This window comes from Vidua chalybeata, chromosome 14, assembly GCF_026979565.1.
Source record: "Vidua chalybeata isolate OUT-0048 chromosome 14, bVidCha1 merged haplotype, whole genome shotgun sequence".
Lineage (NCBI taxonomy): Eukaryota > Metazoa > Chordata > Aves > Passeriformes > Viduidae > Vidua > Vidua chalybeata.
In genome coordinates this window covers 3,067,511-3,094,472 of record NC_071543.1, presented here as the reverse complement: position 1 = coordinate 3,094,472, position 26,962 = coordinate 3,067,511, and the positions used below count along the sequence as shown (strand labels likewise).

Here is a 26,962-nt window from a genome sequence, read left to right as displayed (position 1 = left end):
ATATTTTAATTAGTTTTCTATCTACAGCAAAATTCTTACAGCAAGCCTTGTTTTCTGTGGTTTAACTGTGATGTCCCAGCTGATATTTTGCCAAATTGTGCCCTGATGTCTACATGGATCAATTACACACCCGTGGACATCAGGTGAACTGCCATTCCCTTCCATTCCATCCCCAGTTGCTTGTTTGGATGCCTGAGTGGGAGCAGTCAAAGCACACAGTTTGGGACTTTGGTAGTGGAAAAAGTTGGCCCTAAAGTCTGGTATAAAGAACCCCCCTTCACACAGCCCTTCTGTCCCTCACAAGTGGCACAACATAAAACTGAGTGTTCAGTGACACAGAAAATCTTTTATGGAAAATGAAGGGAGGATGTTACAGAAATGAGGTACAAATTAAGAACTAAGAATAATCACTTATATTACAATTGACTTAATAGAATGCAAAACTAACTTGCTGTTATCCTTCTTTTAAAGCCTAATTTAGCCTAAACTACCAATGCTCAGATTTGGGAGGCTATAGAATGCTTTTAGCCAGAAAGAAAGGACTGCCATGCACCTGCCCAGCATTTTCAGCTGAAAGATTGAAAAAGACAGTGTGGTTCTGCAGGGCAGCTGCAGGTCTTTTCTCATGGCCCTGTAAAACATCAGTGATCTGGGAACCACAACTGTAGCACCAGACAGTGTTCTAACTCCTCTTTTCTACTTCTTAGAATTCAAGTTAAATTATCTTTTTTAAAAGAGGGTGGAATTTCAAGGCAAAAATTTATTCAAGAAATCTCATGCACACAGAAGTACTAATAGAAAAACAGGTTGACACTGGCAAGGTTCTTTTTGTCTTTTTTGGATTCTTTTCTTTATAATTGCTTGAAATATGATGGTAGTAAGTTCATGTTTTTAAAATGTTTGGATGCCATGATGGATTGGGCCAAGTGGCTCCTTATAGTTCATTTTATTTCCAGCTCTTTTCTTTACAGGTAGTGATGATCTCTTTTTGGAGTATCTGGACTCACTGCAAGATTGAGAGGTAAATTTGGTGTGAAGAGTCAGAAGAGCACTCATAGATCTTGGTGCTTATGTAGTTGCCTTCAGCATCTGAAACAGCAGAGGGAGGGAGGCACACCAAAGAAGGAACATAACCAGAAAACTGAATTTAAATAGTATGACCCAAATTTTCCATGACCAGTTTAATCAGTATCTCCTCAGTTGCTTTTATGCCCTGCTAAGTAACAGCCCAAGAGAGTCCTGTTTATTTTTATGTGAGAGCTCTTTCTGAGGCCTGGATTTCTGGGCAGGCACAGCTCCTGCCATCACTGATGTTGCAATAAATGAAGATGTTTGGTGAGCTGGGATGATCCCAGGACACTGCCACATCTCCTGCTCATGGCACAGCAAGTGTGCAGCACTTGGAAAGCTGCTCATAGCAGAGAGCATCTTTTAAACCCTGCTCGAGCTTTAAAGGCAGGGAGATGCTGCTGCTGCTGGGTTCAGGCTTTGTTTCGCTCCCTGAATTCTTGTGGTCAGATTATTTACTTTATTGTGCCATTCAAAAGCAGTGGGGAGGTAATTCTTGGTCTGTGTATTTTTCCATTGATGTTGAGCAGGGCTGGGTGATTACATGGGTTGTGCTTTGTTAATTATGAGCACTTAGAGAAAAATCCCATTGCATTGTTGCTGCGGCAGGCGGGTGAGTGTGCAGCCTTTCCAGAGCAAATTCCCAGCTGTGCAGCTCCAAGGGCACGGCCACATCACACAATGGAGCGTGGGGCAGTGAGTCCCCAGGGAATTCTGACCAAACCAGCTCCCAGACTGGGAGCAGCAGGGCTGTGTTAGCACAGGGCTGCATTTTGCAGCCGGAATTGTTAATTAGAATGCAGCTTTCTGCTAAGGGATCTCTGCAGCTTGCAGGGCTGGGCCTGGCATGGCTGCTCTCTCTGGATGTACCAGCAGGACCCCACGACCTTCTGTACCATATAGAACCTATATGCACCTATAAATAATCCATTTGGCTGTTGCTGCAGTATCAGATTTGTTATGTGATAGTCCCATGGCCCACAGGTGGATCAGGGCTCCCACATCCCTTGTAGCCATCTGGCGCTGCACAAAAGGGAACTGGATATCCCAAAGACATCAATCCCAGTGGCCAGGAATTCTTGGGCCAGAGTGAATCTCACTGGGCTATTCCTGGAAAGTGAATGCAAAATATGCACGAGGAGTTTAAAGCAAATCAGCGAGGCCACTGAACGGGCAGAGTTTTGTTTACACAGCTCTGAAACTTTTTCCGTGTGATTTCATGGAGACACCCAGAAGATTCCAAGGCTGCCCTGCACAGCTCTCCCTGCAATTGCAGTTGTACTCTGGGTTTTGGGAGATGGGTGGAACTGCCTCCCCAGCCTCAGAGATGGCTTTTGCTAGGGATGATTTTCAGTCTGGGTTAAACCTTCAGCTAACAAAAGCCAGGATTTCTTTTGATCCCCAAAACTCTTGTGATGCTATGGCAATTTACACCACTCAAAAATGTGGCTTAGGCACATATTGAAAAAAATCCCTGGCTGCAGAGAGCATTTGCAATAGGAAACCCTGCATCAGAGCAGTTATATTCCAGATCCCTCCCTTGGAGAATATTCACAAGGTGAAGAGGAGGCAGCCTGCCAACCCGACCTTGTTTTAATTCAGCTCCCTGCGAGACATCAATCTGGGTTTCTGCTTCTGGGATTCACTTGCCTTAGAAACAGTTGCTCATTCCTAGGTTTATCCAGAAGCTACAGAGCTCTTATAGCCTTTGTTTGTAATTAGAGAGCAAAGTTTAATCCCTACTTCCTGCCCTATTAATAACAAACCATCAGCTCTTCTCCTGCACAAGGGAGCAGCAATTGAATATTAAAAACACTCTGACACCTGGCTTGCACACAGGGGTTTTGATCAATAGATCTCAAAACACTTTGCAAAGGAAGGAAAAAATAATTTTAATTTCACTGGAACTGAAGCACAGGGGTGGGACAACCATTCTGCAGTGCTCCTGGCCCCTCGGATTACACTGTACCAGCAGGAAAACATGCCCAACACACAGGGAATGTGAAGACATGGGATCAGAGAAACTGCTAGTGTCCCATAAAGGACATTCCAAAATACACAGAGAAGCACTAAAAAAGAGATTTAAATTAGGATCTTCCAGTTCTGTTCAAAGGCTGAAGCCGGATGCTGAAAACGGGCAGGTCTGGCCTAGGGAATTTTTATGTGGCCCATTTTAGAAATAGAATGTTTGGAGCGGTGGGCAGGAGCTTGACCTTTTCTTAAATCACTCCTAAAAAGAGTTCTAGAATCCTACTGCATCTTTAGCCTCCATCTTTATCCTGAAAGCATTAGAACCCATGTCTATCTTAAAAATAGGATTTGTACCTCTCAGCCCACAGAAATGCTTGCTGTCCAGCTTTTCTGGCTGTATCATTCACCACTCAAAATCCACTGCTGGCAGGTCTCTTATTTAAATCTGTCTGAATCCTGGTGACAAACTGGCCTGAGGATTTCCTGCCATGAAAGGAGTTTGTTTTTTTCACGCAGCTTAGGGACGAGTGGTGTTGAGCAAGAGGATTTGTCAGCTGATTCCCTTCAGACATTTGTTATCATTTGGTGGGAAGATGCAGAATTTACTATTCTCAGCAGCAGGCTGATTACTGAATGTCTCTGTGTTCCTACCATGGGTTGGGGAGGGGATGTCCTTACCTTTACTCCTTGGGAGGAATGGATTGGGCATAAATTGTGGGGTCACTGCACTGATGTGCAAGCAGCCAGTTAGTGCAGCTGGGGGCTGCAGAGGTGACCACTGGGGGAGACCATGTTCCTGTCACACCCCATCACATGCCAAAACATCAGTCCCACAAAGGAGCACGTGGTGCCCTTGCTCAGATATGTTTAAGGAAGAAAAACAAGGATTTGGGGTGGGCTGAGTAACCCGGGGTGAAAACAGGGAGGTCAAGACTGTTGTCCTTGGCTTAAGAGTGAGGGCCTGTAATGCATTTAATTAAGTGTTTGTGTAATTGTTTATGTTTTCTTTTACTCTCAATCCTTGTATCAGTGATTAGAAGTTTATGTTGATGGGCAAAAACTTCAATAATTCTCCAAAGGAAAACTTTTGCCCCTGGCAGAGTAGGTGAAAACTACAAGGAAAAAGACAAACGTGGTGCACTTATCTGTAGAAATGCATTTTGACATGGAGACAGCCATGACTGAGTGTTTTGTCCTTGTAGGAGGGCCTGCAAGTGAAATCAAACCAGACCACTCTTGGTGTAAGAAGTGATGGTCGGTCCAAAAAAATCAAATTAATTTGAAATCTGCTTTAAATTCTGCACTGAACTTTTCTGCACTGGGTAGAGCGCTTTGGTGCACAGAACGGACCTGGTTGCATAGGAAACGTCCGCACAGGAAGGGAAAATAAATACAGCCAGCAGTATCCCCAAAGGAATCCCATCTCCTGCATGTGCAGGGTGCAGGAAGGACTGGAGCTGCACTTTGTGTCCAGGCAGAGCCACTGTGAGAAACTCGAGGCACATTTTGCAGCGTGGCGTGGGAACAGTGCCCAGAGCTGAGCAGGAACACAAGGGAGAAGCAGAGGGAGCCCAGAGCAGGAAGTCCTTAAAGTCCCACACATTTACCCATGGCTCCATCATAGCCATCCCAGCTGGGCTGAGGCTGCTGGAGAATCCATCTTTTTTATTTCTCTGGATGTGTCTCTCTGGATTTAGCAGCTCACCACTCCATGCTCCCCCTCTCCTCTCCCATCTCTCCCACACTTTGACCTCACACCATGAAACTGTCAGAGTGAGGAAACAGTTTGAGCTGAAGCATTCATTCCACATTACGTGATTCTAGATTAAAGGCAGGAAGCATTTAACCCTTTGAGAGCCTTTCCCCTCATCCTGGGATGCCTTGGCTTTCAAACTCCTTGCAAACTATGTGTAAGTGGGTGATGAGCATTGATGGTTTTTAAATGTCTGTTCTTGTCTCACCGGTGGCTCTTCCCAGAAGCCACAGCAGTGGAATTCAGCAGTGTCTGGACTTGGCAAACTGAACATATTCTCTCAGCCCTACTCAAGATTTTTGATTCTTCCCATACTGAGATGTATTTGCAGTGTAGTGAAAATGTGCATTTCCAAATGTATAAAGAGATGAACCTCTGGCTCCATGTGTTTCACTTCATTCCACAGTTTGAGGTTCAGAAGTGCAAATGGCTAAAATTAAAGCTACAAAAACAGATAAAATGAGGACTTTCAATGATTGGCACTCAGGATTTAGAAACAAAATTTCTTGCTTTCTTTAAAGCTGCCTAATAAAAAACTCCCACAGAATAGCACTTACGTGTAAAATGTATCATTTCACAGGCCTGACACAAATATGTATTCTGGGCTTTAAAAGCTGCTCTTTTGGCAGTTTAGGGCTCTCCTGAGAGCCAGCTCCTCCTCTCCAGCACAGACTGATGAACACTTGTCAGATATATATGGTATCTGGTGCTAGCTCTAGGGTTCTGCACTTCATAGGTGGTCTTGGCAGCTGAAAGGGTGGATGAGAAGGGCAACTCCAACCCTCCATTCCCAGTGTTTGCACTGGGAACAGCAGCACCATGGCAGTCCTTCAGGAGCAGAAGTGACTTTGACATTGGCCTGGTGGAACCACATGGGCTGGAAGGTGATGAAGACGTCAGGTTTTCACCACTGCTCCCAAGGGATGTGGATGGGAAACACTCATGGCTCTCCCAGGCTTGGGTTCTGGGTTTCCTTTTCAGCAAAGCATCTCCAGATGCGTAGTTCACAGAAACAACACTTTGGTTCAGCCTCAGAGAGCTGATAGTTCCCAGTAACCTTCCTTTGGGCATTTGGGAGGTTCCTACAGATGCTGACCTTTGCCACCATTCCCAGATGGAGGGATTGGAACACAGACTGCAGAGGCAGAATTGCCACCATCACTTCCTCTACATCCAGGGGCACAACCAGCCCCTCACCTTTTCCAGAGCTTGAGGGAGAGTCAGTCTCCCTTATGGAAAATAAGGGAGACTAATTCAAAGATTGGATTCCTCGTTTATTCCCTCATTCCAGTGCTCTTTGCTGACAGTCACAGAACTGCTGGGGTGTGCCTTGTCCTGCTGGGTAAAGAATGAAGAGTCTTGTTCATTCAAAACCACAGAGTCATGGAATGGTTCGGGTTGGAAGGGACCTTAAATCCCATCCAGTCCCACCCCCTGCCCTTGGCAGGGACAGCTCCCACTATCACAGGTTGCTCCAAGTCCTGTCCAGCCTGGCCTGGGACACAGCCAGGGATCCAGGGGCAGCCACAGCTTCTCTGGGTAAACTGGCCAAACACCTTTGCTGAAGAGCATGAGTTTGAGTTCAGGTCCCCAACAAATGCAAAGCCATGACCTTCATCAAAAACAGGGAATCAAGAGAATAGGTTGTTACATTATTAATGCGAGATTCCAAATTAGCTTTTTCATCATGGCAAAGGAAAATACTGGGTTTTGAAGTGAAATACAGTGCAGAACAGCAAAGAGTGGTGGCCTCTGCAAGCATCTGGAAACCTGGATCACAATCAAAAGTGAAATAATTCAGCTCTCTCTGTGAGAGTTCAAAGGCAGCCTCAGAAAGAACCCAACCTCTGCTTATCTGGTGAGCTTTCTAACCATCAGAGAAGGTACAGAGTGTCTCCAGATTCAGCACAAACCCCCCTCATATCTTTTCCAAATGACCGGTCACTGATTGTGAGTGTTCTGCATTACTGGCCAGAGAGAAGAAAAACGTCCTTAGGAACAGTCTCCACAATCATCCCTCATAACAGCACAGACATGCATATTTTCACCCATCATCCCTGGAAAATGTGCAGCTTCCCCTGACCTGCTGGAGGGGATGGGAAGTGTCTGTGTGATGAGATGCAGAGGCTCTGTCTCGAAACCCTTTTGGATAAGAGGGAAAATGTAAAAAATGTATCTTCTAAAGAAGAGAAGATTGGTGTGACAGCTCCTGAATGAATTGGATCCCAGGGTTTACAGTCCATCAGCTCAGCTCTCTGCTTCATATTTGGTATTTTTCCATCTGTAGGAAAAAGCATTATCATTTAGGATGAACTTTGTCCACTTCATGGCAGATAAAATTATTGCACCAGATACAGATGAAGGGAGACAAGAAGTGGGTTTGCTGCATCATTTTCCATGCTCCTGTTTATTCCAAAATCTTCAATAATGGGCTAAAATCTGACAGAGCAGAAAATCACCAGCTGTTCTAAGCTCCTTTTCCAGTTGCACAGCTGCTTAGAAAGAGAATCTGTCTGATTAAATGGAAGGGATTTCAGAGGAGAGCAGCAAAATTTAAGAACTGAACAGGTTTAAGTAAGCAATGACTCTGCAACATGAATAAGCCCAACATTGTAAGCACAAAAAAGGGGAGGAAATATTGGGCTAAGCCAGTGAGAGCTCTTGGGGAGAAGTGGCAGGAATTCAAAGCTCAGAGTTGTAGCTGTGCTTTAAAATGCTTTAGGTAAATAAGGTCAAAAGACTAAGTAGACACTCTTCTTTTGTTATAAAACCTGTTTAGAGTTCAAATATTTGGAAATAAATTTTAAACTAGCCAGCAAAAGTATGTTTCTAAGGCAAAGGAAGAAGAAATGCAGAAGTTTTTGCTTGCTAAGTGAAATGAGAACAAAGGCATGAATGGAAAGGGGCAAGGAGGGCAGAGCCAGTGAGAAATTATCAAAGGAAGAGTCTTGCTTTGTCTCCATTAGTGATAGATTGGATCATCCTCTCTACCCCATTGTCCCTGCTTTTGAGCTTTCAAAGTGAAACTAGAGATTTTTTAACTTTAATTCTGTGGTTTTCCTGTGTGAGCCCCAGAGGAGACAGGCACAGTTAAGCAGACCTCTGAGAACCCATGAACATAAAATATTAGCAAATATTTCATTGTGTTCTGCTGCCTCAGGGCCATGTGCAGGCTCTGCAAACACAGCAGTGGATTCTGACCCCAAATCTACTTTGCCAGTGGGCAGAGGGAAATCCAGCAGTAACAATCAGCTGGCAGCCACCCAGCTTGCCTTGGAAAACAATTAGACAACTGTTTTCTGGTACAGAGCAAGTTTCTTTTGATGTCTCAAAAATTATTCCTTCTTCATTTGTACACCTGACACAAATCCTGGGAGCAGCCAGGTACCCTGAATACAAATATTTCTGTCTGAGCAGTTCCCTGAAATCAGGACCTGAATTTCCTGGTTTTATCCTCTGTGAAAATTTGGGATCCAAACAACAATGAAGGAATGCAGAAGCAAGATGTGAGTGCAGATGTAAATATTTCAGCCATCCCTATGCAAATGGAGGCAATTCCTTTATTTCTCCTTGGTGATTCTATCCCAGGTATGCTGAAGTGTATGACAGCTATCTGTGACCTATGGGCAGAGTAACTCAGATTAAGGGATCTGGCCAAGATGCAGCTGACACAAACACAGAAATAACCATTAACAAATATCTTCAGTGGCTCCCCAGCCTGTCTTGGTGTAATTGTGAGGTGCTAGCCTCTCAATGAGACTTTGCTCAGTCCCTAACACAGGTGAAATTTAAGGGACTTTTCCCAACTTTTAATTACATTCCTGTGCAATACAACTGTGCTTTGTGCATACCTTGAGGGAGGTGTAAGGTCTGAGAGCTGTTGTAGAGAGTTGGGAATTAATTACAAAGGACACAGGGTTGGAGTTCCTCTCAAGTACTTGCTCAGCTGTGTAACCTTGGGGCAAATCACTCAACTGCTTTGTGCCCAAGTAAACCCAGCTGTAAAACCATCTTGAAAACCAGATGGTGCACAAAGATTTAAAATGCCCAGGAGAATGATGAGGGATAAGAAAAAAAATTAAAAGAAGGAATTCTACAGTTCACTGCTGTTGGTATTGATTCCAGTGGAGTTAATCTGGACTAAATCAATAGAACTGAGAGGAGAATTTTCTTTGATATCCAAAAATCACCCCACACTCTCAAATCTTTGTTTTCCCTCTCCCCTCTTGGCTTTATGGCAGTACTTTCTCTCTAGAGGGTTAATTTTAAAGCTTCAGTAGAATACATGTTTTTCCCTGACAGCCTGAAGTTTCTAATTCAGGATCAGGTTCTGCATGACTAAACTTTGATCTTGTGCAGGATTATTTTTAGGCACTTAATTCTATAGCATTCTTTTCACCCTGCTTTTTGTGCTGCCATTCAGCCTTGCCTCTGGGGCACAGTGAGGTGTCCTGGGGCTCAGCTGCTGCACCCCAAATAAAAATACTGAGCTTTATTGCCTTCTGTTGATGGTTAGTCCTGGCTTTAAACCAGTATTTGTACTCCTGGTCAATGAACAAAAGAAATACTAAAGTTTCTGTAGCAGAATAAATGTTTGCCACATGTTAGTACCTAAGAGAAGACTTAAATGTTTCAATCTTTTTTGGCTTTAGCCAAAATGTAGATTTTTTTTTCCCACCCCCCACAGGAAGCGGGAATACTTATTTGCATAAGGAGTATTTCCTTACATAAGGAATATTTCCAAAGCAGGGTGTCTTAGGTTGCAAGAAGGGAAAACAATAGTGTAAACAAAGAATATTTAAATATGTGACACATAAAGAAGCCATTTTATTCACTACTTAGGGAAGACCTTGCATGTTTTTATTAGTCACTAACGAAACTAAAACATTGACAGGTTTGAATTTTGGTGACATTTCTTCCCAAATTAGAAAGGATTTGAGCTGAAGGAAGTTGCAAAAAAATCAATATCAGCAAAATGTCTTCAGCAAATTTAGCCCTTTTTATACAGTACTGGAGTGGCAAAATTGTTAATTGCTATTCAAAATTGGTGATCATTTTTCCAACACAAAAATACTTCAGTTTCTTTGTGTCTTGCAAACTGCTCTACTCCTTGTGATTGAATCTTTAGACTCAATATTTGAGCCATTGAATCTCTAGATTCAATATTTGAGTTATTGAATTTTCACATTCACTATTTGAGCTGTGCTATTATTAATTTAAAACATTGAAATTTCATACCATAAATACCAAAGTGCCTGGGATGATTAATGACACTGCTCAAACACCGAACTGTTAATTAAGCATAGGCCAAAGTAAAAATTCCCTGATATAATTTGAGTCCCTTTTTGGATGATCCAACTTTTCCCCTCCTAAACCACTTGAAACTGAATTTAAAACCAGGTGCAGAGCATTTGTGGGAATGAAAGACTCTTAAATGAATCAGAACACAAGACATTCTCAGATGAGCAGCTGTGGAAAACAATAAATAAAACAGAAAGTGAGCTGGAGATAAGGCAAATCCAGGTGATAAAATCATGGCTAGAGCTGTCTAATATAGGGAAATGAAAAATGCAAAGTACATTTTAAAGCCCTGAGCTATACAAATACTCATCAGACTCCATTTCCATTTTTGTTGCTCCTAATGAGGAAAAGGTTGATTTAGCTCAGTCTTGCCGGATGAAACTGCAGCTGGGAGTGTTTTTCCATCTCCACCAAACTCGGGTTTCCCTCCAGTGTCCCTGAGTATAAATCACTGAGCTTGACTTCATTTCATGGTGCTTGCATTGCTCATCTGCTCTGTTTGAAGAAGAGGTTGGTGTATCATGAATTTTACACGGTCCAAGCCTGTTCCTCCCCACTCTCACTGAGAACAGAGTGCTGGGAGCTCTGTAGTGTTGTTATTGGTTCCATAAATCAGTTCATGGGATGCAGCCCCAAATCCTTGGACGTGCTGAGGCACAAGCAGATGCTGCCACTGGGAAGTGTCCTGACAGGCTGGGATGCTCTGGGAGCTGTTAAGGGAAGTCTGGGTTTAACAACAAACACTCAAACAAGAAAATAATGAATTCCCAAAGCCAAAAATTTCAGGCATCATAAAACCTTTTCTTCTTAAAAAACCCCCAGACCTAATGATGTAAATATGTTTCATGTGAAGGCTTTGTTTCTTTAAAAGCATTTTGAACTTGAAGTCTAACTGGTTTGGGGAAAAAAAGATGAAGAGTTTTAGGTGACTTCCTTGCTTTTGATCAGTGAAGTCCATTTTTTGGCAGGTTTTAAATCACTCTGATCTATTTTTCCCTTTTGCCATGTAAGAAACCTTCAGAAAAATGAGAAATGCCATGGAGAAACTGACAACAAAACGCTGCCACAAGTTTGTATTTTGCCAAAATAATCACTTCCAGAAGCAGTCACTGTGCTTTTAAACAAAAATAATCTGAAAAAATAGTGATTAAAAAAAAAATCTCCCTTTAGAGAGCCACTGTAAGGCTTAAGTTCGCATATGTACAAATCTCTCCTCATTGCTCAGAACTCATTCTTTCAATTAATTCTTTTCACTATTTATGCTCTTCATTTAAATGAATGAATTAATTTATTTTCCAGTCTTGCAGTCAAGCAGGTCTTGTCCATTATTCTTGCTCAGTACAGCTCCCGTTGCTCTCCTCATGTCCTGCTGCAGTTCACTGCCTGTGTTTGGGAACACAACCATTCCCAAGGCAAGTCATATCTCTTAAGAGCAGGATTTCATTATTTTCATTAACAAAACCCACTTTTTAACACCAAGACATTTGACTGCACCCCTTTCTAAAAAAACCCAAGATAGAATGAATTTGGGACAATCTCTTTTTTTAAACCACAGTTTTGAAATCCCTGCCCCAGAAAGTAAATTCTGCAAGTTCCTTTGCTGAACGAGAAGGGACTTTTGGAGGAAGATGTGAAGACCAAAAAAAGAGTCTCCCACAGGACCTGAGATTCTCTCACACAATTCGATGGTTGAATTGATGCCCCTTTTTCCCAGCTTGTTGCCTTTTTATCCAGGGCTCCGGAACACAACTCCTGGGCGGCCGCATCAAAGCGTGGTGGCAGATTTGCCTTTGGAAGTCAGAGCCTGCTTCAAACGCCTTTTCAAGTCCTGCATGTTGGGCGACTTGGGCCGCACCAGGTGGAGACCTCTCCTCTTCTCCCCGTTGCAGCTGCCGCTGCTCCGGCTGAGCTCCTGGCACAGCTGCTGGAAGGCCTCATGCACGCCCTCGCAGTTCTCCCGCGCCGACACCTCACAGTAGGTGCCGCCCAGCTCGGTGGCCAGCTGCAGCCCTTCCTTGGAGGACACCTGCCTGGCCCGCAGCAGGTCGCCCTTGTTGGCCATGAGCAGCAGGGGGATGTTGGCGTTGGGGTGGATCCTGCGGATGTGCTGGTGCAGCGGCCGCAGCACACGGAAGCTCTCGTAGTCCGTGATGGAGTAAACGAACACGAAGCCGTCGGCCCAGTAGATCGAGCGGTTTATCTGCTCCTGGCAGCAGATGCTGTCCATGTCATCCTGCAAAACAACAGGATTTGCACATCAGCAATCAGCCCCAGCCAGAGCTGGGTTTGAACACGGGCCTGTTTGTTAATGTACTCCCAGAAGCCTCTCTGAGGTACTAGGGAAATTCCTGGTGTTGGTAGCACTGTGCCAGGTTGTGCAGCCTGGAGGAAAGGAGATTCTGGGAGGACCTGGTCATTGGAGCCAAGTGTGGGCCAGGCTCTGCTCCCAGGGACAGGACAAGAGGAAACACCTCAAGCTGTACTGGGGGAGGTTTAGGTTGGATATCAGGAGGAGTTTCTCCATGGAAAGGGTGGTCAGGCATTGGCAGGGACTACCCAGAGAGGTTTGGAGTGCCCATCCCTGGAGGTGTCCAAGGAATGACTGGATGTGGCACTCAGTGCAAGGTGGGGATCAGTCATGGCTTGGACTCTTCAGTCCTGGACATCTTTTCCAACATCACTGATTCCCTGATTCTCTCATCCCATACTGCAGGAAAGCTGTAACGTGGAGTGGAGAGGGGCCAGAGCAAATTGGTTGAAGAGAAAAGTCAAAATACCGCTTTGAAAAGTTAGTTCTGTATTCTCTTGTACCCAACCAGTCAGAAACTCACACTCTTACGGTGGATAAAACAGTGATGGGCACAGTAAGAGCATTAAAAATCCATCAGATTTGTCACAGCATGACAAGTGAACAGTTGTCTCCTCAGGTCACTTTTAGGGCTTTTTCCAATTCTTTATTCAGTGTCTCCATGGACAGCAGCTCTCAGTAACTCTGGTGAAGCCTGCCAGGCTTTCCTGCCTTGCAGGTCTCCAGATAGTCAAAGTTCTTTTGAAAAAAAGCAATTTGTTACCAAGAACCAATGACTGGAACTGAAAATCAGCTGAAATCTCATTGGTAATTTGTGGAGCAGTGATGGGTTTATATCCTTTTTTTCTGGTCATACAATTCTTGAGACCATCACTACTCCTATTTAGAGCCCCAACAACTACCAGCTCTGGGAATACAAAGCTGAATACAGCACTGTGGGCTTGAAAAGAGATCAGCTAATCCTCTCCTCTTTGTTATCCCTGCTGGGATAGGGATAACCCAGCCAGAGAGGGAGATCCCTGCTGCAGCCTGCTTGCTTTGGAAGAACTGACACTCCTGTCAATATTACACTTTGGCAACATTGTAATTTTTTAAATATCCATTATTCTATCCTTTTTTAATATCCCTTATTTATGTTATATTTTATATAACAAGCATATTCTGTGTACAGCTCTTCATGAAGCTGATAGAAATTGCATATTTTAAGGGGAGTTCAGCATCACAAATACAGTGCTCAATTTATTATTGTTGCTAAATTCTACCCAAGAAATTTTCATCAACTTAAGTAAGACTAATAGAAAACATATTCCATTATCTATTAATCTCTAGAATACATATCTGCCATTCACATTAATTCTAACAGAATTTAGTGCTCAGCACTCTCCCCAAACAGATCACTTTTATTTAGACCTAAATATGAATAATAAAGCCTAACTTCAGAGAGCAGAGGTGGAAAAGAATGAGTAAAACTGATCAGTTTTCTTATGGTAGATCAGACAGTGAAAGAAGAACTACTGATAAGCTTTTCTGTGATGAGGAGGGTCTGAAGGGTCAGAGTGTAAATTAGGCTTAAAACTTTCCTCGGGAGTTCTGCCAGCCAAGTGCTCTTTGTAAATATTTCATTATTGCCCTCAGAGACACTGGCTCACCACACCTTGAGGTTCTTTGCCCTTGGCAGCTCACAGCTAAATCCTGTGAGCAGTGACACTGGTTATCAGATGCTCTTATCACTCCTCCCCAAACCCCTCAAACCCCAAACCAGAATGATGAAGAGGGATCCTCCCCAGCAGCCTTGCTGGAAAGGTTAATGAGAGTGAACTGCAGCCAGGCCAGGGCAGGCTGTGGGAAGAAGGGCAATTTGCACTGTTGGGGTCTGGGTTGTAGCCAGTCTGGGGATAAATTACCCACTCTCCATGTCCTGGAAGCCTCTTTTCACCAGCAAAACCCTTTCATGGCAAAAAAAAAAAAAAAAAAAAAAAAAAAAAAAAAAAAAAAAAAAAAAGAACTAATTACACTGGCAAGCTTTGAAAATGGGTTTGGAGAAGGTGCACATTCAGAGAGCCTTAAGAGAAGAAATTCTCCCTTACTCCATTTAGGCCCACCCAGTAGTGAGATGGATGGATGGATAATCCCAAGTGGAATGCTTTATTCAGGAAATCAAAGGTTAATGGGCTACTTTTTAAATGGAAATCTCTGCTCCAGAATGAATTTTGAAACACAGAGGCTTTTGCAGTGTATAGGCCAAACAGCAATGAATCACACAACAAAATCACTCATCTGCTTCTGTTTCTCTCTTACAATTTCACATTTCTGGGGGCTTGAATCCTGAGGGTTTCCACATGGTTTCCTCCTGGAACACTGTACTCAGCCTGCAGAGTGCAGGAAACGCTCTTCCTTAAGGATTTTAATAAAAAATGCAGCCTTTTCTCAGTCTTAACCTGTTCTGTCACAGACCCTTCAATTATTGCAGATATATAATTTGAAGCACACAGACACAGGGTGAGATAAGGGTGTCTGTGGGAGATCTTGGAACAGCACAGACCTTGGACTGGGACAAAGAAAATGAAACTCCTTCCTAACTAATTTTAAGTAATTTCTGACTAAGCCACCTCAGCTGTAGGCTTGACTCAATTTTGTGCAGCTCCGGAGTCACTGGACTGTAGGACACAGCATTAATTTAAAATAGTATCTATGTGGTCTGAAAACAGGAGTTCAATTATTCCAATCCCTCTTTTCTCCATGGCACAGAAGAGAGAGGGGATTCCCTTTGTTAAGTGTTTATCAGGCAATCCCAGTGGTGCCCAGTGACCCCCCCAGCTCCTCTCTGCAGGGCAAGCTGGCAAAGGCCTTTGTGCTGGTAAATCCCATTTGAATATTTGGAGAGCTTCCACTGCAGCTTTTGTTTGCTTCTGAGTGTCCAGAGCAGATGGGGGCTCCTGCCCTCTGCTCTGTGCACCCCAGCACAGCAGAGTGGGATTGCATCAAAGCTTTCCCCTTCAACCCACTTCCAGTCAGAGAAACTGGAAATGGGAACTGAGGGAGCTTTGCTTATTCCCTTCTGTGAATTCAGGGTGGCAGAGTCCCATGGCACAGATATGCACACGTGTCTCTGTGCAGGTAAAACAAGGGGTGCAGAGCTGTCCAGGGCAGCCTGACACACGAGGAGAGATGGTGGTGCTCCCATCCCAGCATATATTGGCCAAATCTAAGTTTGGTCTGAGGTTAAGGCCACACCTAGAAGTTTAAGCTTAGTGGTGCAATGAGAATATTTGATTTTATCATGAAATCTCTGCTGTTCTGTAAAAATCTCTGCTGTTCTGTAAAAATCTCTGCTGTTCTGTAGGAACTCATGAGATTTCCACCATTCATATAACCCCAAATTTCATTACATCTCCTGTTGCTTTGACACTATTTTCATCCTCTTGTTCTGCATGTGAAGCAGATCTTCAAGGAGAGACAGCATAAATCCTGCTTGGAAAAATATTTCTAGAAAGAGTTTCCTGGTAGAATATTAAATCTAGAATATAATAGAATCATCAAATCATGAAGATTGGAAAAGGTCTTTAATATCACAATAGAATTATAGAATCATTAAGATTGGAGAAGGTCTTTAATTTCATTGAGTCCCACTGTTCAGAACACTGATAGAAAAAGGAGTCTGATAAATGCTAACACCTTAAAAAGAATGAATTAATGACATTTAAAACCAGAGTAAGGAAAGCAGGGCAAAACACCATAGCTGGAAATGACAGCTGCTGTGAAGCCTGGCCCCTTGGAAAGAAACACTTCTCTAAATCTGAGAGACTTTGACTGTGGAGGAAGGTCCAAGCTGAGCCAGCTGGGCCTCTGGGCAGGTGAGTTTTCTGTCATGCAGGGACAGAAACCACTTGACAGAAAATAAAACAAGCTGTTGGCAGGAGGGAACCAGATTGTGATTTTATTGCTGTTTAGTAATGTGTTGGAAATAAAATTGTTTTAATTTTTGACTTCCTCCTAAAGGAGCCTGATTTAACACCTTCAAGAGCTCATTTGGTGGAGTTTAAGGTATCTTGATTAGTCTTGGGTTTGAGCCCAGGTATTTTGCTGCTGCTAAGCAGAGTTAATTACAGATGGAAGTGCCAGCAATAAACATAAGACAGAAGTGTGCTGAAAAGCACAGAGCAGTTGTTTTACCTCCAATGAGACAAAGGGAGTATCCTGCACCTGCAGAGAGATCTGCTCCCCATCTATGGTGAACTTCCTGGAATACAAAGCACCTGGGGGAGAAGGAAGATGTTAGTCAGGGACTGTACCAGAGAACCAAAATCACAAGGGAAAGGTAAATGGGACTGTTGGAATCCAGAGCTTTGAGGTTTAGGATGTGGAGCTGCCTGTGGAAAAGTGACTGGCCCTGCAGCCCCTGTTTGTGTGGCTGTTTGCTCAGCAGAGTGGGGCGCTGTTTGCTGTGTGGGGACATGTTCTGAATGTACAGCCAGCCTGGGGGCTGGGAAGGGGCCACTCAGGACTGAGTCACAGACTCAAAGTGGGCACATAAATCCCACTCAGGTTTCCAGTCCATATTGTCAACTTTAAATGGAAGTGCACTTCACTTTTTATAATCACAAATGAAGACATCCAGGTGTGGTTGGTGAAAGGAGTGATTGTTTCCTGCTGCATTTTTCTGAATGCCTTTAAAAAAGGAAAGTGCTCCAGTTTTGGACACAGAGTGACTGACTGTATACAAATCCCCCAGGTGCTCTTTGGGGTTTGTGTGATTTTAGCAGAGTTTGGTTGAAATCCCCAAAGGCTGGACACTTTAAACCTGACTTTGGTTAATCTGGAGGACACGTTTTCACAGCCAGGTGCAGTTCTACCCACCTAGGCCTGATCTAGCTCTGATCTAACCAGTGCTATCCTGGGCTTGAACTTTAATTTGTTAGTGCAGCTGAGTTAAATGACAATGAAAATTAAGGTATTGATGTTATGAACTCTCTGTGGTTGTGATAAGGACAGTTTCAGAGGTTGATGTCATCATCATTTTTCTTTAGAACTTAACAGGAGTCACGTGGGGCTGTGAGGAAATGCTAATCCACAGCTGTTGTGTACAGCCCTTCTGTCTTGCCCCAGTACAATTGTCACTGCTGCCTCCAGAACAATGTCAAACGTGGAGAAATCCACCCACTGGAGAGCAAGGAATTCAGATTAACAGGGAGCCCAGCTAGTGACAGTAATGCCCTCACTTCTGAAAATCAGCTTTGTTTCAAGGAAACAAGTGATTTTATTCCAGTGGAAAAGAGCCTGAGCTCATAAAGCATTTCAACACAAGGAAATTTAGCACTGAATCCCACATTATCATATCGTGGTTTAATACTGTGAGGAGTTCCAGCCCTGGTGGGATTTGGTTTGTATTTAAAAACAGACCTGATTTAAAGCTCTAAAGATGGTTTTATGAAAAGGCACTGCACTCATGAACCAAACAACCCCGTGTTCCCATTCCATGATGCCCTGCAGAACAAAGAGCAGGTGCTGCTGCCAGGCACTGCCCCTGCTCTGCCCAACGATGCCTGGCACAAGGATAAGCAGGGCTGAGTGATCCCAAGGGCACTGCCACCTGTGCCTTATTGCTGGAATATTCACCTCTCCTGCAGCATGGCCGTGGGCCTGGGAGCTTAATGGGAAAAGCATGTGGCTCCCAGCACTGCTCTGGCAGCAATCCCTGCACAGCTTCCAGCTCTCACTTGATGTACAACCTCCCAGAGAAGAGGTGACAGAAGAGAAGGAGCAAAAGTGCAGCCAACCATCAGGGTTACTCGGGGTCAGGAAGGGGGAGCTGGAAGGAGGAGCTTTCAGAGTGCATTTCCTCAGATCAAAGGTGTCTTGTGCCGCTCCCTCCTCATCCTGAGCTCAGCAAGCATCTCCAAAGTGAAGCATTTTCTGAATTCTGCCACCCTCACCCCAAAACTGCGAGGTGGCCAATGTATGGGATGTGCAGTAGGGGTCAGCACAGGGGGTACATGCATCCATCCTACAACACTGACCAAATCAGTCAGTGTTTTCCTGGAACAGTTCACATGAACACACCCTCTGGATTAAACAAGAAATGAATGGTTGCTTTGCTTGTCTTATGAAGAGGTTTCAATTTCAAGGTTTCCCTGGTTATAATAGCCCCTGAAATAAAGGGAATGCACAGAAAAGGTTCTGAACTGCATTTACACTCCTCAGAATTCCTCTGTCTTCCCTGGGGTTGCAGGGGGAGCAGCATTGGGTTTCCGTGGTTTAGTTGATGTGTAGGTTGTTCCTTGAGCCTTTGTTTCAGTATAGGTATGTCCCCAAGCAAACCTTTTACTCTGATCCTTTTCCATCAATTTGGAGGAAAAAAACAGCTGAAAGGATCATAAATAATGAGCCTTTGATTTATTACTTTCATAGCTCGAGGCTATTAACTGAAAATATGCACCTTATGGACATCTAACACCACTTGGCTTCCCTGTAACGTGCACCAGTCACAAAACAGAATGGATTTCTTTTCCAGCTCTCTGCAGTGCTGCTGGGGAGAGCAGAACTCACCAGTGTTGGCTTCGTAGTCCCCAATAAATCTCTTTGTGAGAAAGCGCACAACCAGGGCTGCAAAACAACGACAGAGAGATGGGTCCTTAGTGAGAGCCCTGATCCGCCTTGGCACAGCTCGTGTGACATCTTCCTGCAGGAAGGAGTCTCACACAAAACCAGGGTAATCTCTGGATTGCTCACATGTTCTGCAAGTGCTGCTCTCAACTCTCAACATTCCCAGACAAAGATCCGGGGCCAGCCTGGGATACCTAACACAGAGTTTTTCACAGCTTGTGTTGGAAATGAGCCCTGAGATTCAGGGTGGCAGCTCAGCATGGGTTAGGGAGGTTGTTTCCTTGTGATTGCAGGTAAAACAATCTGTCCTTTGCTCTGAAATAATTTAGGAGTAGAGTAACAAGCCAGTAGACTGCAGCTAATCCAAATTTAAGCATTTTCTGTCATGCAAGAAGTGAGGCTGATGGATGGAATGGTTCTTTCCAGCCTTAAAACCTCTCACAAAACCCATTAGTGATATCTAATCACACCCAGCAAACAAACTCCATGTGCTCTGCACCTTGGGTCATGCTGGAGCACCCTGGGCCTTCTTATTCACCTTAACCTGAGCTGCTTTCTTAAACTCTTTGATAAGAACGTTTTCCTTTTTCTGTAAAAAACATTTAAATCCCATTGTGGCAACAGTAACTTATATTCTTGCAGTGCTTTGATCTCAGTAGATTCCTAGTAATTTGCAAAACCACTTAAGAGTTAAATAAAATATCTTATTCTGCATGCAACATTATTTTATAATAGATTTCATTTCAAGCAATATTTTTTCTCACAGTGATACTGGGTCATCCTTTAGCACCTTTAGATGAAATTGCCTGTGCAGCTATCTTCAAGAAACTATTTAAAAATAATATGAAGATGTGGCTCCTTCAAAGCCAAAACAATCAAACATTTTGCTGAATACTGTAGAACCACAGATGCAATAAATCAATCTGCTTTTTGTAATTCCTGAAATCGTGGACCAGATATTCAAATGCACTAATGCTCTCTTTACCCTCTTCCCCTCTCCTTTGGAGAATAATAAAGGCACATCTTGTATGCTGTGATTTGTCTGCAGAGCATAAAACACTTACAGCAGGAGGATAAAAGCTGCTTTTTGGGGTGTGGAAATTTAGCTACAGTTAAATAATTTGTACAAGACTAGGTAGAAGCATTTGTGAGTACAAAACTCGCTGATGGCTCATGTTGGCTTCTCATGCATCCACAGCAAATCTGCCTCACAAATTCTCCTGTGCCTTTTCTTACTAAAAAAAAAAAAATATTAAAAAAGGCAAATTGAAATAGTTAAGCTGCAGTAAATTTCACTAGTCTGGGTGTGTCTGGCAGCGAAGGAGCTGGGAAGGAAAAGCAGGGCACACACCTGTGACTTACCTGTCTTGCCCACGCTGCTGCCGCCCAGCACCACCAGCTTGATGATTTTGTTGGGCGCGCAGTCCAGCGCGGGGTACTCCGGGATGGGCAGCAGCAGGAAGTTCGTGGAGTACTGAGACATCGTATCCTCAGGGATGAGAAGCATGCCAGAAGGGATGGCCGTCCAGCCCGGGCTGGGGGAGAAAAGCAGGAGCGCGGCTCCGCGGCGCCCGTCCTCGCCTGCCTTTCCCGGCAGGGAGAAGCCCTCTCATCCCAGACGTTCTCCCGAGGAATGCGGGAGCGCCCGGCCTGCTCCAGCCGATGCCTCTGCTCAGACAGCGACTTTGGAGAGCCGAAGGGAACTTTTTGATCAGCCCCCGTGAAAACTGACTCCAGTATTCCGCAGCCAATCACGAGGGGACCGGGACATTCCTGCAGCCGGGCACCGAGCGAGCTGCGCCTGCATCCATCCCTCCCCGCGGCCTGCTCTATGTGCTGGCCCTTGGCTGGCTGCTAAAAACCGGATTTTGGGGCTTTACAGCCGTCACGGGAGCGCTTTGAGCGCGGGGCAGTCACGGCCGTGCTCGGCTGTGCATAATCCGGTTGTGCCTGTCAATGGCTCCAGCCCCGCTCCGCTGTTCTCCCTCTCCACTCATTGTGTGCTGCCCCTCCTGAGCCCCGCAGCTGATGGCACCCCGCTCTTCAGGGTGACAAACGCGGCTCCACCCCCCGTTCAGAGCTCTCGGGCAGCTGTGGGATAGTCCAAAATCCCAGCTGACATCCCGTGAATGCTCCGGGATACATTTGATCTGCGGCTTCGTGCGTGCTGTGAGTCCTAAAGGGCCGCTGGAACGTGGGGCAGCGCTGGGGTGGGACACTGCAGGCTCTCCAAACGTGGGGAAGGGAATTTAGGGCTGGTGACAGACTTGGGGAGATGAGGAAGGGCTGGGTGGCTTTCAGAGGGAATGAGGAGAGAATGGCTTCCCTAGGAAAACTGAGTGGGGTTTTAGGAGAGCTGGCAGGGTCTGTGGGATGACAGCCTGGAACTGAACACTGGCTACAATCAGCTCTCAGCTCTCTGGGATAACAGGGAGGGAAGAACACTGGGGAGGGAGTGACACAGATAAAGCAGAACTGCAAATAATACAAAACAGATGTAAATTAAACTTTAAAAAATAATGTAGTTGGAGCATTCATCTTTGGAAAACTCCTCGGAAGGGAGCAGAGGCAAGACTGGGACGTGGACTCTGTCAGGCTGTGTGAGAGATGTGAATGGGAATGGAGAGCAAGGTAATCCTCCCACAGCTCATGGGGACCTGGGCATGCAGATTTTCTGCAGGCAGGAGATGGGCTTGGCTCACTCTGCAGAGGCTGCAGCCACCAAAAAGGCTCTCTGTGCCCAGCAGCTCTCACAGCTCAGCTCTGACCCACAGCACACACCTGAGCTTTCCCCAGCAGGGTCCAGAGCCAGGCTGGGCTCCCAGGGGATGGGGAATCAGGGCAGGGCTCTGGATCACTGCCCCTTCCCAAAACACCCATCCCAGCTTCCACACCCAACACTTCACAGCATGTGCTGAGTGTGAACTGCAAGCTGCCCTGAGGAAAACCCAGCTCTGGGGCTCAGCAGAGCAGTGAAATCAGCACAAGAATACCAAGATTTATGGATAAGCCCCTTTTCCAAGGTTCTGTTTCCCCTCTAAAACCTCATTGTGCAGCAGTCTTTGTGCAGTGATGCTCTGCAAGCTCCCAGCGTTGTTCCTTTGACCATCCTGGCAGCTGATGAAGAGGAGGAAGAAAGGTCTGGAGGCTGATGCAGCTCATGGAACTGGGAGGGAGCTGCTGGATCCTGTGTCTTTTGGGACATGGCTCCTGTGGGAATGGTTTGCAAATCTTCCAGTATCAATTTGCTTCCAGATTTTTGCAAAACCCCAAACACTGGGGAAAAAAAAATCTTTTCCAGTAAATTTCTTTACCGGGGTGCTTTCATTTCACACAAGTTTTATAAGAGGCAAAAGGAGAGGAGGAATAGGAAAAAAGCTCAAAATCTTGTGGTCAATTAATAGGGCAGTACTTTGAAATGTGTTATTGAGCAGGACAGTGATAAATTTGGGATTAGTTAGCTGCAGTAAGTCACTGTCTGCCTCTCTGAGTGCTGGAACCTTTGTTCCCATTTGCTATTAAAAGCATATGTTAGTGAGTAATATAAAACCATTCATCACAATAGTCCTCCTCCAAAACCAAACAGTCATAGATCTGTCAGCTTCTAGGTGGCCAGAAGAGCTCCAGCCCAGGAAAAAAAAGCCAGATAAGTTCAGAAAGACCATGGAGAATATTCTATACAAGCAAAGACATTCCTAGAAGAAAACAGCTCTGCTGGCTTGCTCCAAGAGGGAGGCACATTCAACTGAAAAAAAGAAAAAAGTCAAAATCGTTTTGGGTAACCAAATGTGGTGCTGAGGAACACAAAAGGGAGTCAGAAGCACATGGAGGGTGAGCTTTGGCCTGGATGAATGCCACAAAGAATGCAAACTGTGCTCAAAGGATGCTGAGCTAGGATGTGGCACTTGAAAATCAGGAGTGCCAAGCACAGGCATGGAGCAGCTGCTGCGTGAGGAGGGGCAGGGAAGCTGCTCCATGTGCTTGCAGGGCTGGATCTGCTGCTGACACAGGAGAGGGGATGTGTGGGGGCAGGAATGAGACAGCAATGCTGCAGGAAATGTCAAACTGCTGCTTTTGGCAGCTCCGAGGGCTTCTGGTTGCTTAAAACAAATGTGAAAGCAGTTTCAGGCTGCATGTTGGAAGCAGAGCAGTGGAGTTCGAGTTCCTTTGCTGATATGGTTCAGTTTGAGTTTCTTGTGCACCAGCCTGGCTTCTTGTGCTTCTCCCAAGGCTGGTTCCACCACGTGCAGGAATCTGTGCAGAGAGAAGGGCTTTTAGTACAAATAAAAAAGCTGTGCATTCTTACAAAGTTTTCCATCCACTCTCAAGCTCCCCTCTCCTCTCAGCTTTGAGGCTTTAATTCTGAAAGGATTCAAATAAAATACAGGATCAAACCCAGGGGTTTTCAAACACGGTCCTTGTCTGATTTTCGAGATTGCCAGAGCAGCCTTTTCAGGGAGTGAAGCCACGCAGAAGGATTCACACTCTTTGAGATTGTGTAACCCTTGGCATGTGGCGTAACAATTGTTTTTAAAGGAGATATTCATTGTTTGTGCACAATGGACTTATATTTAGCTAAGAAACCCATGTTTTAAATCCAAATTCTCTTGGAAAAACAATAGCTTAAATTAGAGGGGGAATGTTTGCAGAACTGAGAGTGACTCTGGAAACATTTGGATGGTTCTGGAGGTTTCACTTTACCACCCCTTGGGCTGCTCATGCAAAGATCTGTGCCTTTGCATGGTGCACAGAGATTGTTATTTCCACACCAAATTTTTTACAGATTTATTTACTGCCCTGTGTTGCTTTTGGCTCTGTTTGTTAGAAGATTTTCTATTTATATTGTTGTTGGCCCTCCTACACATTTTCAGAGACGGAGCTTGCTAAAAATAAAAGAATTTGCCATGACCATAGTGCCCGTCACAAGAGGATGTCAGAGTGCCTTAAAACTGGTTGTAATTATTCCTCATGCATTGTAAAAAAGGAGTAAGAGATTAGCAGAGCCAGAGAGACCTTGCTGAGGTCCCAGCATGTTGGGAAAATGTTTCTCCTTCTTCCTAGCTCTGGCAGAAAGGATTTTTCCTCCAGAAGTCCATTTGTAACCATTACATTTGCCTCTGGTACATCTTTCAGAGAATATATTGATGTTAGGGGGACTTGGAAGGAGAAACAGGGCTGGGTTTGGAGCAGAAATGGGAAATGTGCCTGTGGGGAAGTGCCAGGGGCTGTGGCAGATGCTGAGACAGAACTCGTGGCTGGCAGCTCGTGCACACAGCCCTGGATTGACTCCAACCAACCAGAACTGATCCCTGCAGCTCTCTCTGCCCCACTTTGTTGGGGCCCAAAGGTCACTTCTGACACTGCACTCAAGAGAAATTGTCTTTGAATCACCTTTCTGCTCCCAGGAACTGAATACCTCAAAGCTGGGAAAGGCAAAGGAGGAGATAAGAAAGGATCAAAGATGAGTGTGGTGTGCTTGGGGAGCCAGCCTTGGCCTGTGTGCTCAGAATTCCACCTTGCTGAGTTTAGATGAATTAAAAGTGCATCTCTGTGCTCCAGCAGTGACCTCTGAAGATATCTGGGGACAAGACCACGATTTTAGCCCTGTAATTCTACTCAGCACCAAGTTGTTCTGATCCTGAGGCCAAAGGGCAAGGAAATGTCCTCAGATGCTGCTGCAGCAGCTGTGATAAATCATCTTTGTTTCTATTTTGGGATGTAAGAGAGATGAACATTTAAATACACACTTCAATCTGGTCAAACACTGTACAGCTTCCACAATTTCTGCATTTCCTGCCCCAAATTTTAAAGCACTGCCATTCATGGCAACCCTGTAAGGAGCACGTGTCCCTTTTAACTTTTGGGATATTTGGTAAGGGTTGGGGTTTTTGTGTTCCTGAGGCCTGTCCCTGGGGAGCCCGTGGCAGATGACGTGGGAAGCCCAACGTGTGTAGGAGAACATCTCAGCAGGCCAGCAGCTCAAATGGAATGGAAACATCTTGGCCTCATAAAAAAGTCTCTGCTTTGGAAACAGGACCGTCCTCCCTTCCCCACAGATATTCCCACAAGGTCAGGGCTGGAGTGTGGAAACAGCCCTGGCACAGCTGGGACTGTGAGCAGGGAGCTCCCAGTGCCCTCACCAGCACTTCCACAGCTTGTGGGATGAGGAGAGGCCGGAGCCTCCAGGCTGGGCACAGCTCTGGGTCAGGATCAGCCCCATCCCGAATTTCTGCCCGTTCCTCGCTGTTTCCCAGGGCTGTTCCTTCTGACATGTGTTTGCTGTCACTGTGCCCTGCAGGACAAGCTCTCAGGTGGTGTCTCAGGAATGCTTCCCACTCCTTCTCCCACAGGATTTACTATGGGCACTGCTGTCATTCACAGAATTCACAGAATCCCTGGGTCTGAAGAGACCTTCAAGATCATGGAGTCCAACCCAGCCCCAACACCTCAACTAAATCCTGGCACCCAGTGCCACATCCAGGCTTTGTTAAACACACACAGGGATGGTGACTCCACCACCTCCCCGGGCAGCCATTCCAGAACTTTATCACTCTTTCCATCAAAAAATTTTCCTAATATCCAACCTGTATTTCCCTTGAGACTTGAGGCTGTGTGCTCTGGTTCTGTCAGTGCTGCCTGGAGAAAGAGCCCAACCCCACCTGAGCACAGGCACCTTTCAGGAGCTGTGGAGAGTGCTGAGGTCACCCCTGAGTCTCCTTTTCTCCAGGCTGAACCCCCCCAGCTCCCTCAGTGGTTCCTCACAGGGTTTGTGTTCCCAGCCCCTCTCCAGCCTCGTTGCCCCCTCTGGACACGCTCCAGGTCCTCAACGTCCTTCCCAAACTGAGGGGCCAGAACTGGTGAGGTCACACTCGAGGTGTGCCCTCACCAGTGCCAGGTACAGGGGCAGAATGACCTCCCTTCTCCTGCTGGGCACAGCTCTGGGTCAGGATCAGCCCCATCCCGAATTTCTGCCTATTCCTTGCTGTTTCCCAGGGCTGTTCCTTCTGAGATGTGTTTGCTGTCACTGTGCCCTGCAGGATGAGCCCTGTGGTGTCTCAGGAACGCTTCCCACTCCTTCTCCCTCAGGATTTACCGTGGGCACTGCTGTCATTCAGGGTGCTGAGCTCTCAAAGAGCCCTTTTGTCACCGTGCTGGGTGGGACGTGCGCTGTGGAACAGCAGAGGATCCCTGGGCAGCACCACTGTCCCACCCCAACCCAAAATCCCGCTGCCCACAACCTCTGCAAGGAGTCTTGGGAACCACAGAGTTCCAGCGGGCACCTCCGAGGGTTCCGGTGCTCTGGGGTGGCCGCGGTGTCCCTTGGTGGGGTTTTGGTGACATGCCCCAGTTCCCAGCCCTGTGGGGACAGTGCCTTCCTCCAGTGTCACAGCGACCTCGCAGTGCCCATCCCAGTGGGGCCTCCAGCCTCCTCCCGGAGCCCCGGGAACCACGGGATGGCCTCAGGGGGAAGGGGCCCACAGGGATCACGGAACCGCAGACTCACGGAATGTTACGGGTTGGGAGGGCCCTAAAGCCCACCCAGTGCCACCCCTGCTATGGCAGGGATACCTTCCACTGTGCCAGGCTGCTCCAAGCCCCAGTGTCCAACCTGGCCTTGGGCACTGCCAGGGATCCAGGGGCAGCCACAGCTGCTCTGGGAAAACTGTTCCCCACACCAATCCCAATCCCATCCCAGTCCTGTTCCTGTTCCCATCCTGATCCTTTTCCCATCTTGGTCCTGTTCCCATCCTGGTCCTGTTCCCATCTCAGTCCTGTTCCCATCCCCAATCCCATTCCCATTCCTGTTCCTGATCCTGTTCCAATTTCCATTCCTGATTCCCATTCCCAATCCCATTCCCGTTCCCATTCCCCATTCCTGATCCCATTCCCATTCCCAATCCCAGTCCTGTTCCCATTCCCCATTCTCGATCCCATTCCCCATTCCCGTTCCCAATGCC

The 26,962-nt window shown here is 45.8% G+C and overlaps 1 protein-coding gene and 1 long non-coding RNA gene across 3 annotated transcripts; both read right to left on the bottom strand.

Annotated features, from left to right (window-relative positions):
• Positions 1-9,619: 9,619 nt before the first annotated feature.
• Positions 9,620-20,635, bottom strand: LOC128795160 (ras-like protein family member 11A-like). The gene is made up of 4 exons (XM_053955718.1): positions 20,367-20,635; positions 18,948-19,004; positions 16,575-16,657; positions 9,620-12,326 (listed from the first exon to the last, which is right to left on the bottom strand). Exons 1-4 carry the CDS (start codon positions 20,509-20,511, stop codon positions 11,859-11,861), a joined length of 753 nt encoding a protein of 250 aa, XP_053811693.1. The 5' UTR covers positions 20,512-20,635; the 3' UTR covers positions 9,620-11,858.
• Positions 20,636-21,506: 871 nt separating this feature from the next.
• On the bottom strand, positions 21,507-26,833 carry LOC128795073 (uncharacterized). 2 transcript variants are annotated; one of them, XR_008433384.1, is made up of 3 exons: positions 26,574-26,833; positions 26,243-26,361; positions 21,507-23,258 (listed from the first exon to the last, which is right to left on the bottom strand). It is a non-coding gene; the product is annotated as an uncharacterized LOC128795073 (long non-coding RNA). The 2 variants fall into 2 exon arrangements; XR_008433385.1 differs by lacking the exons at positions 26,243-26,361; positions 26,574-26,833 and adding an exon at positions 25,589-25,687.
• Positions 26,834-26,962: the final 129 nt, after the last annotated feature.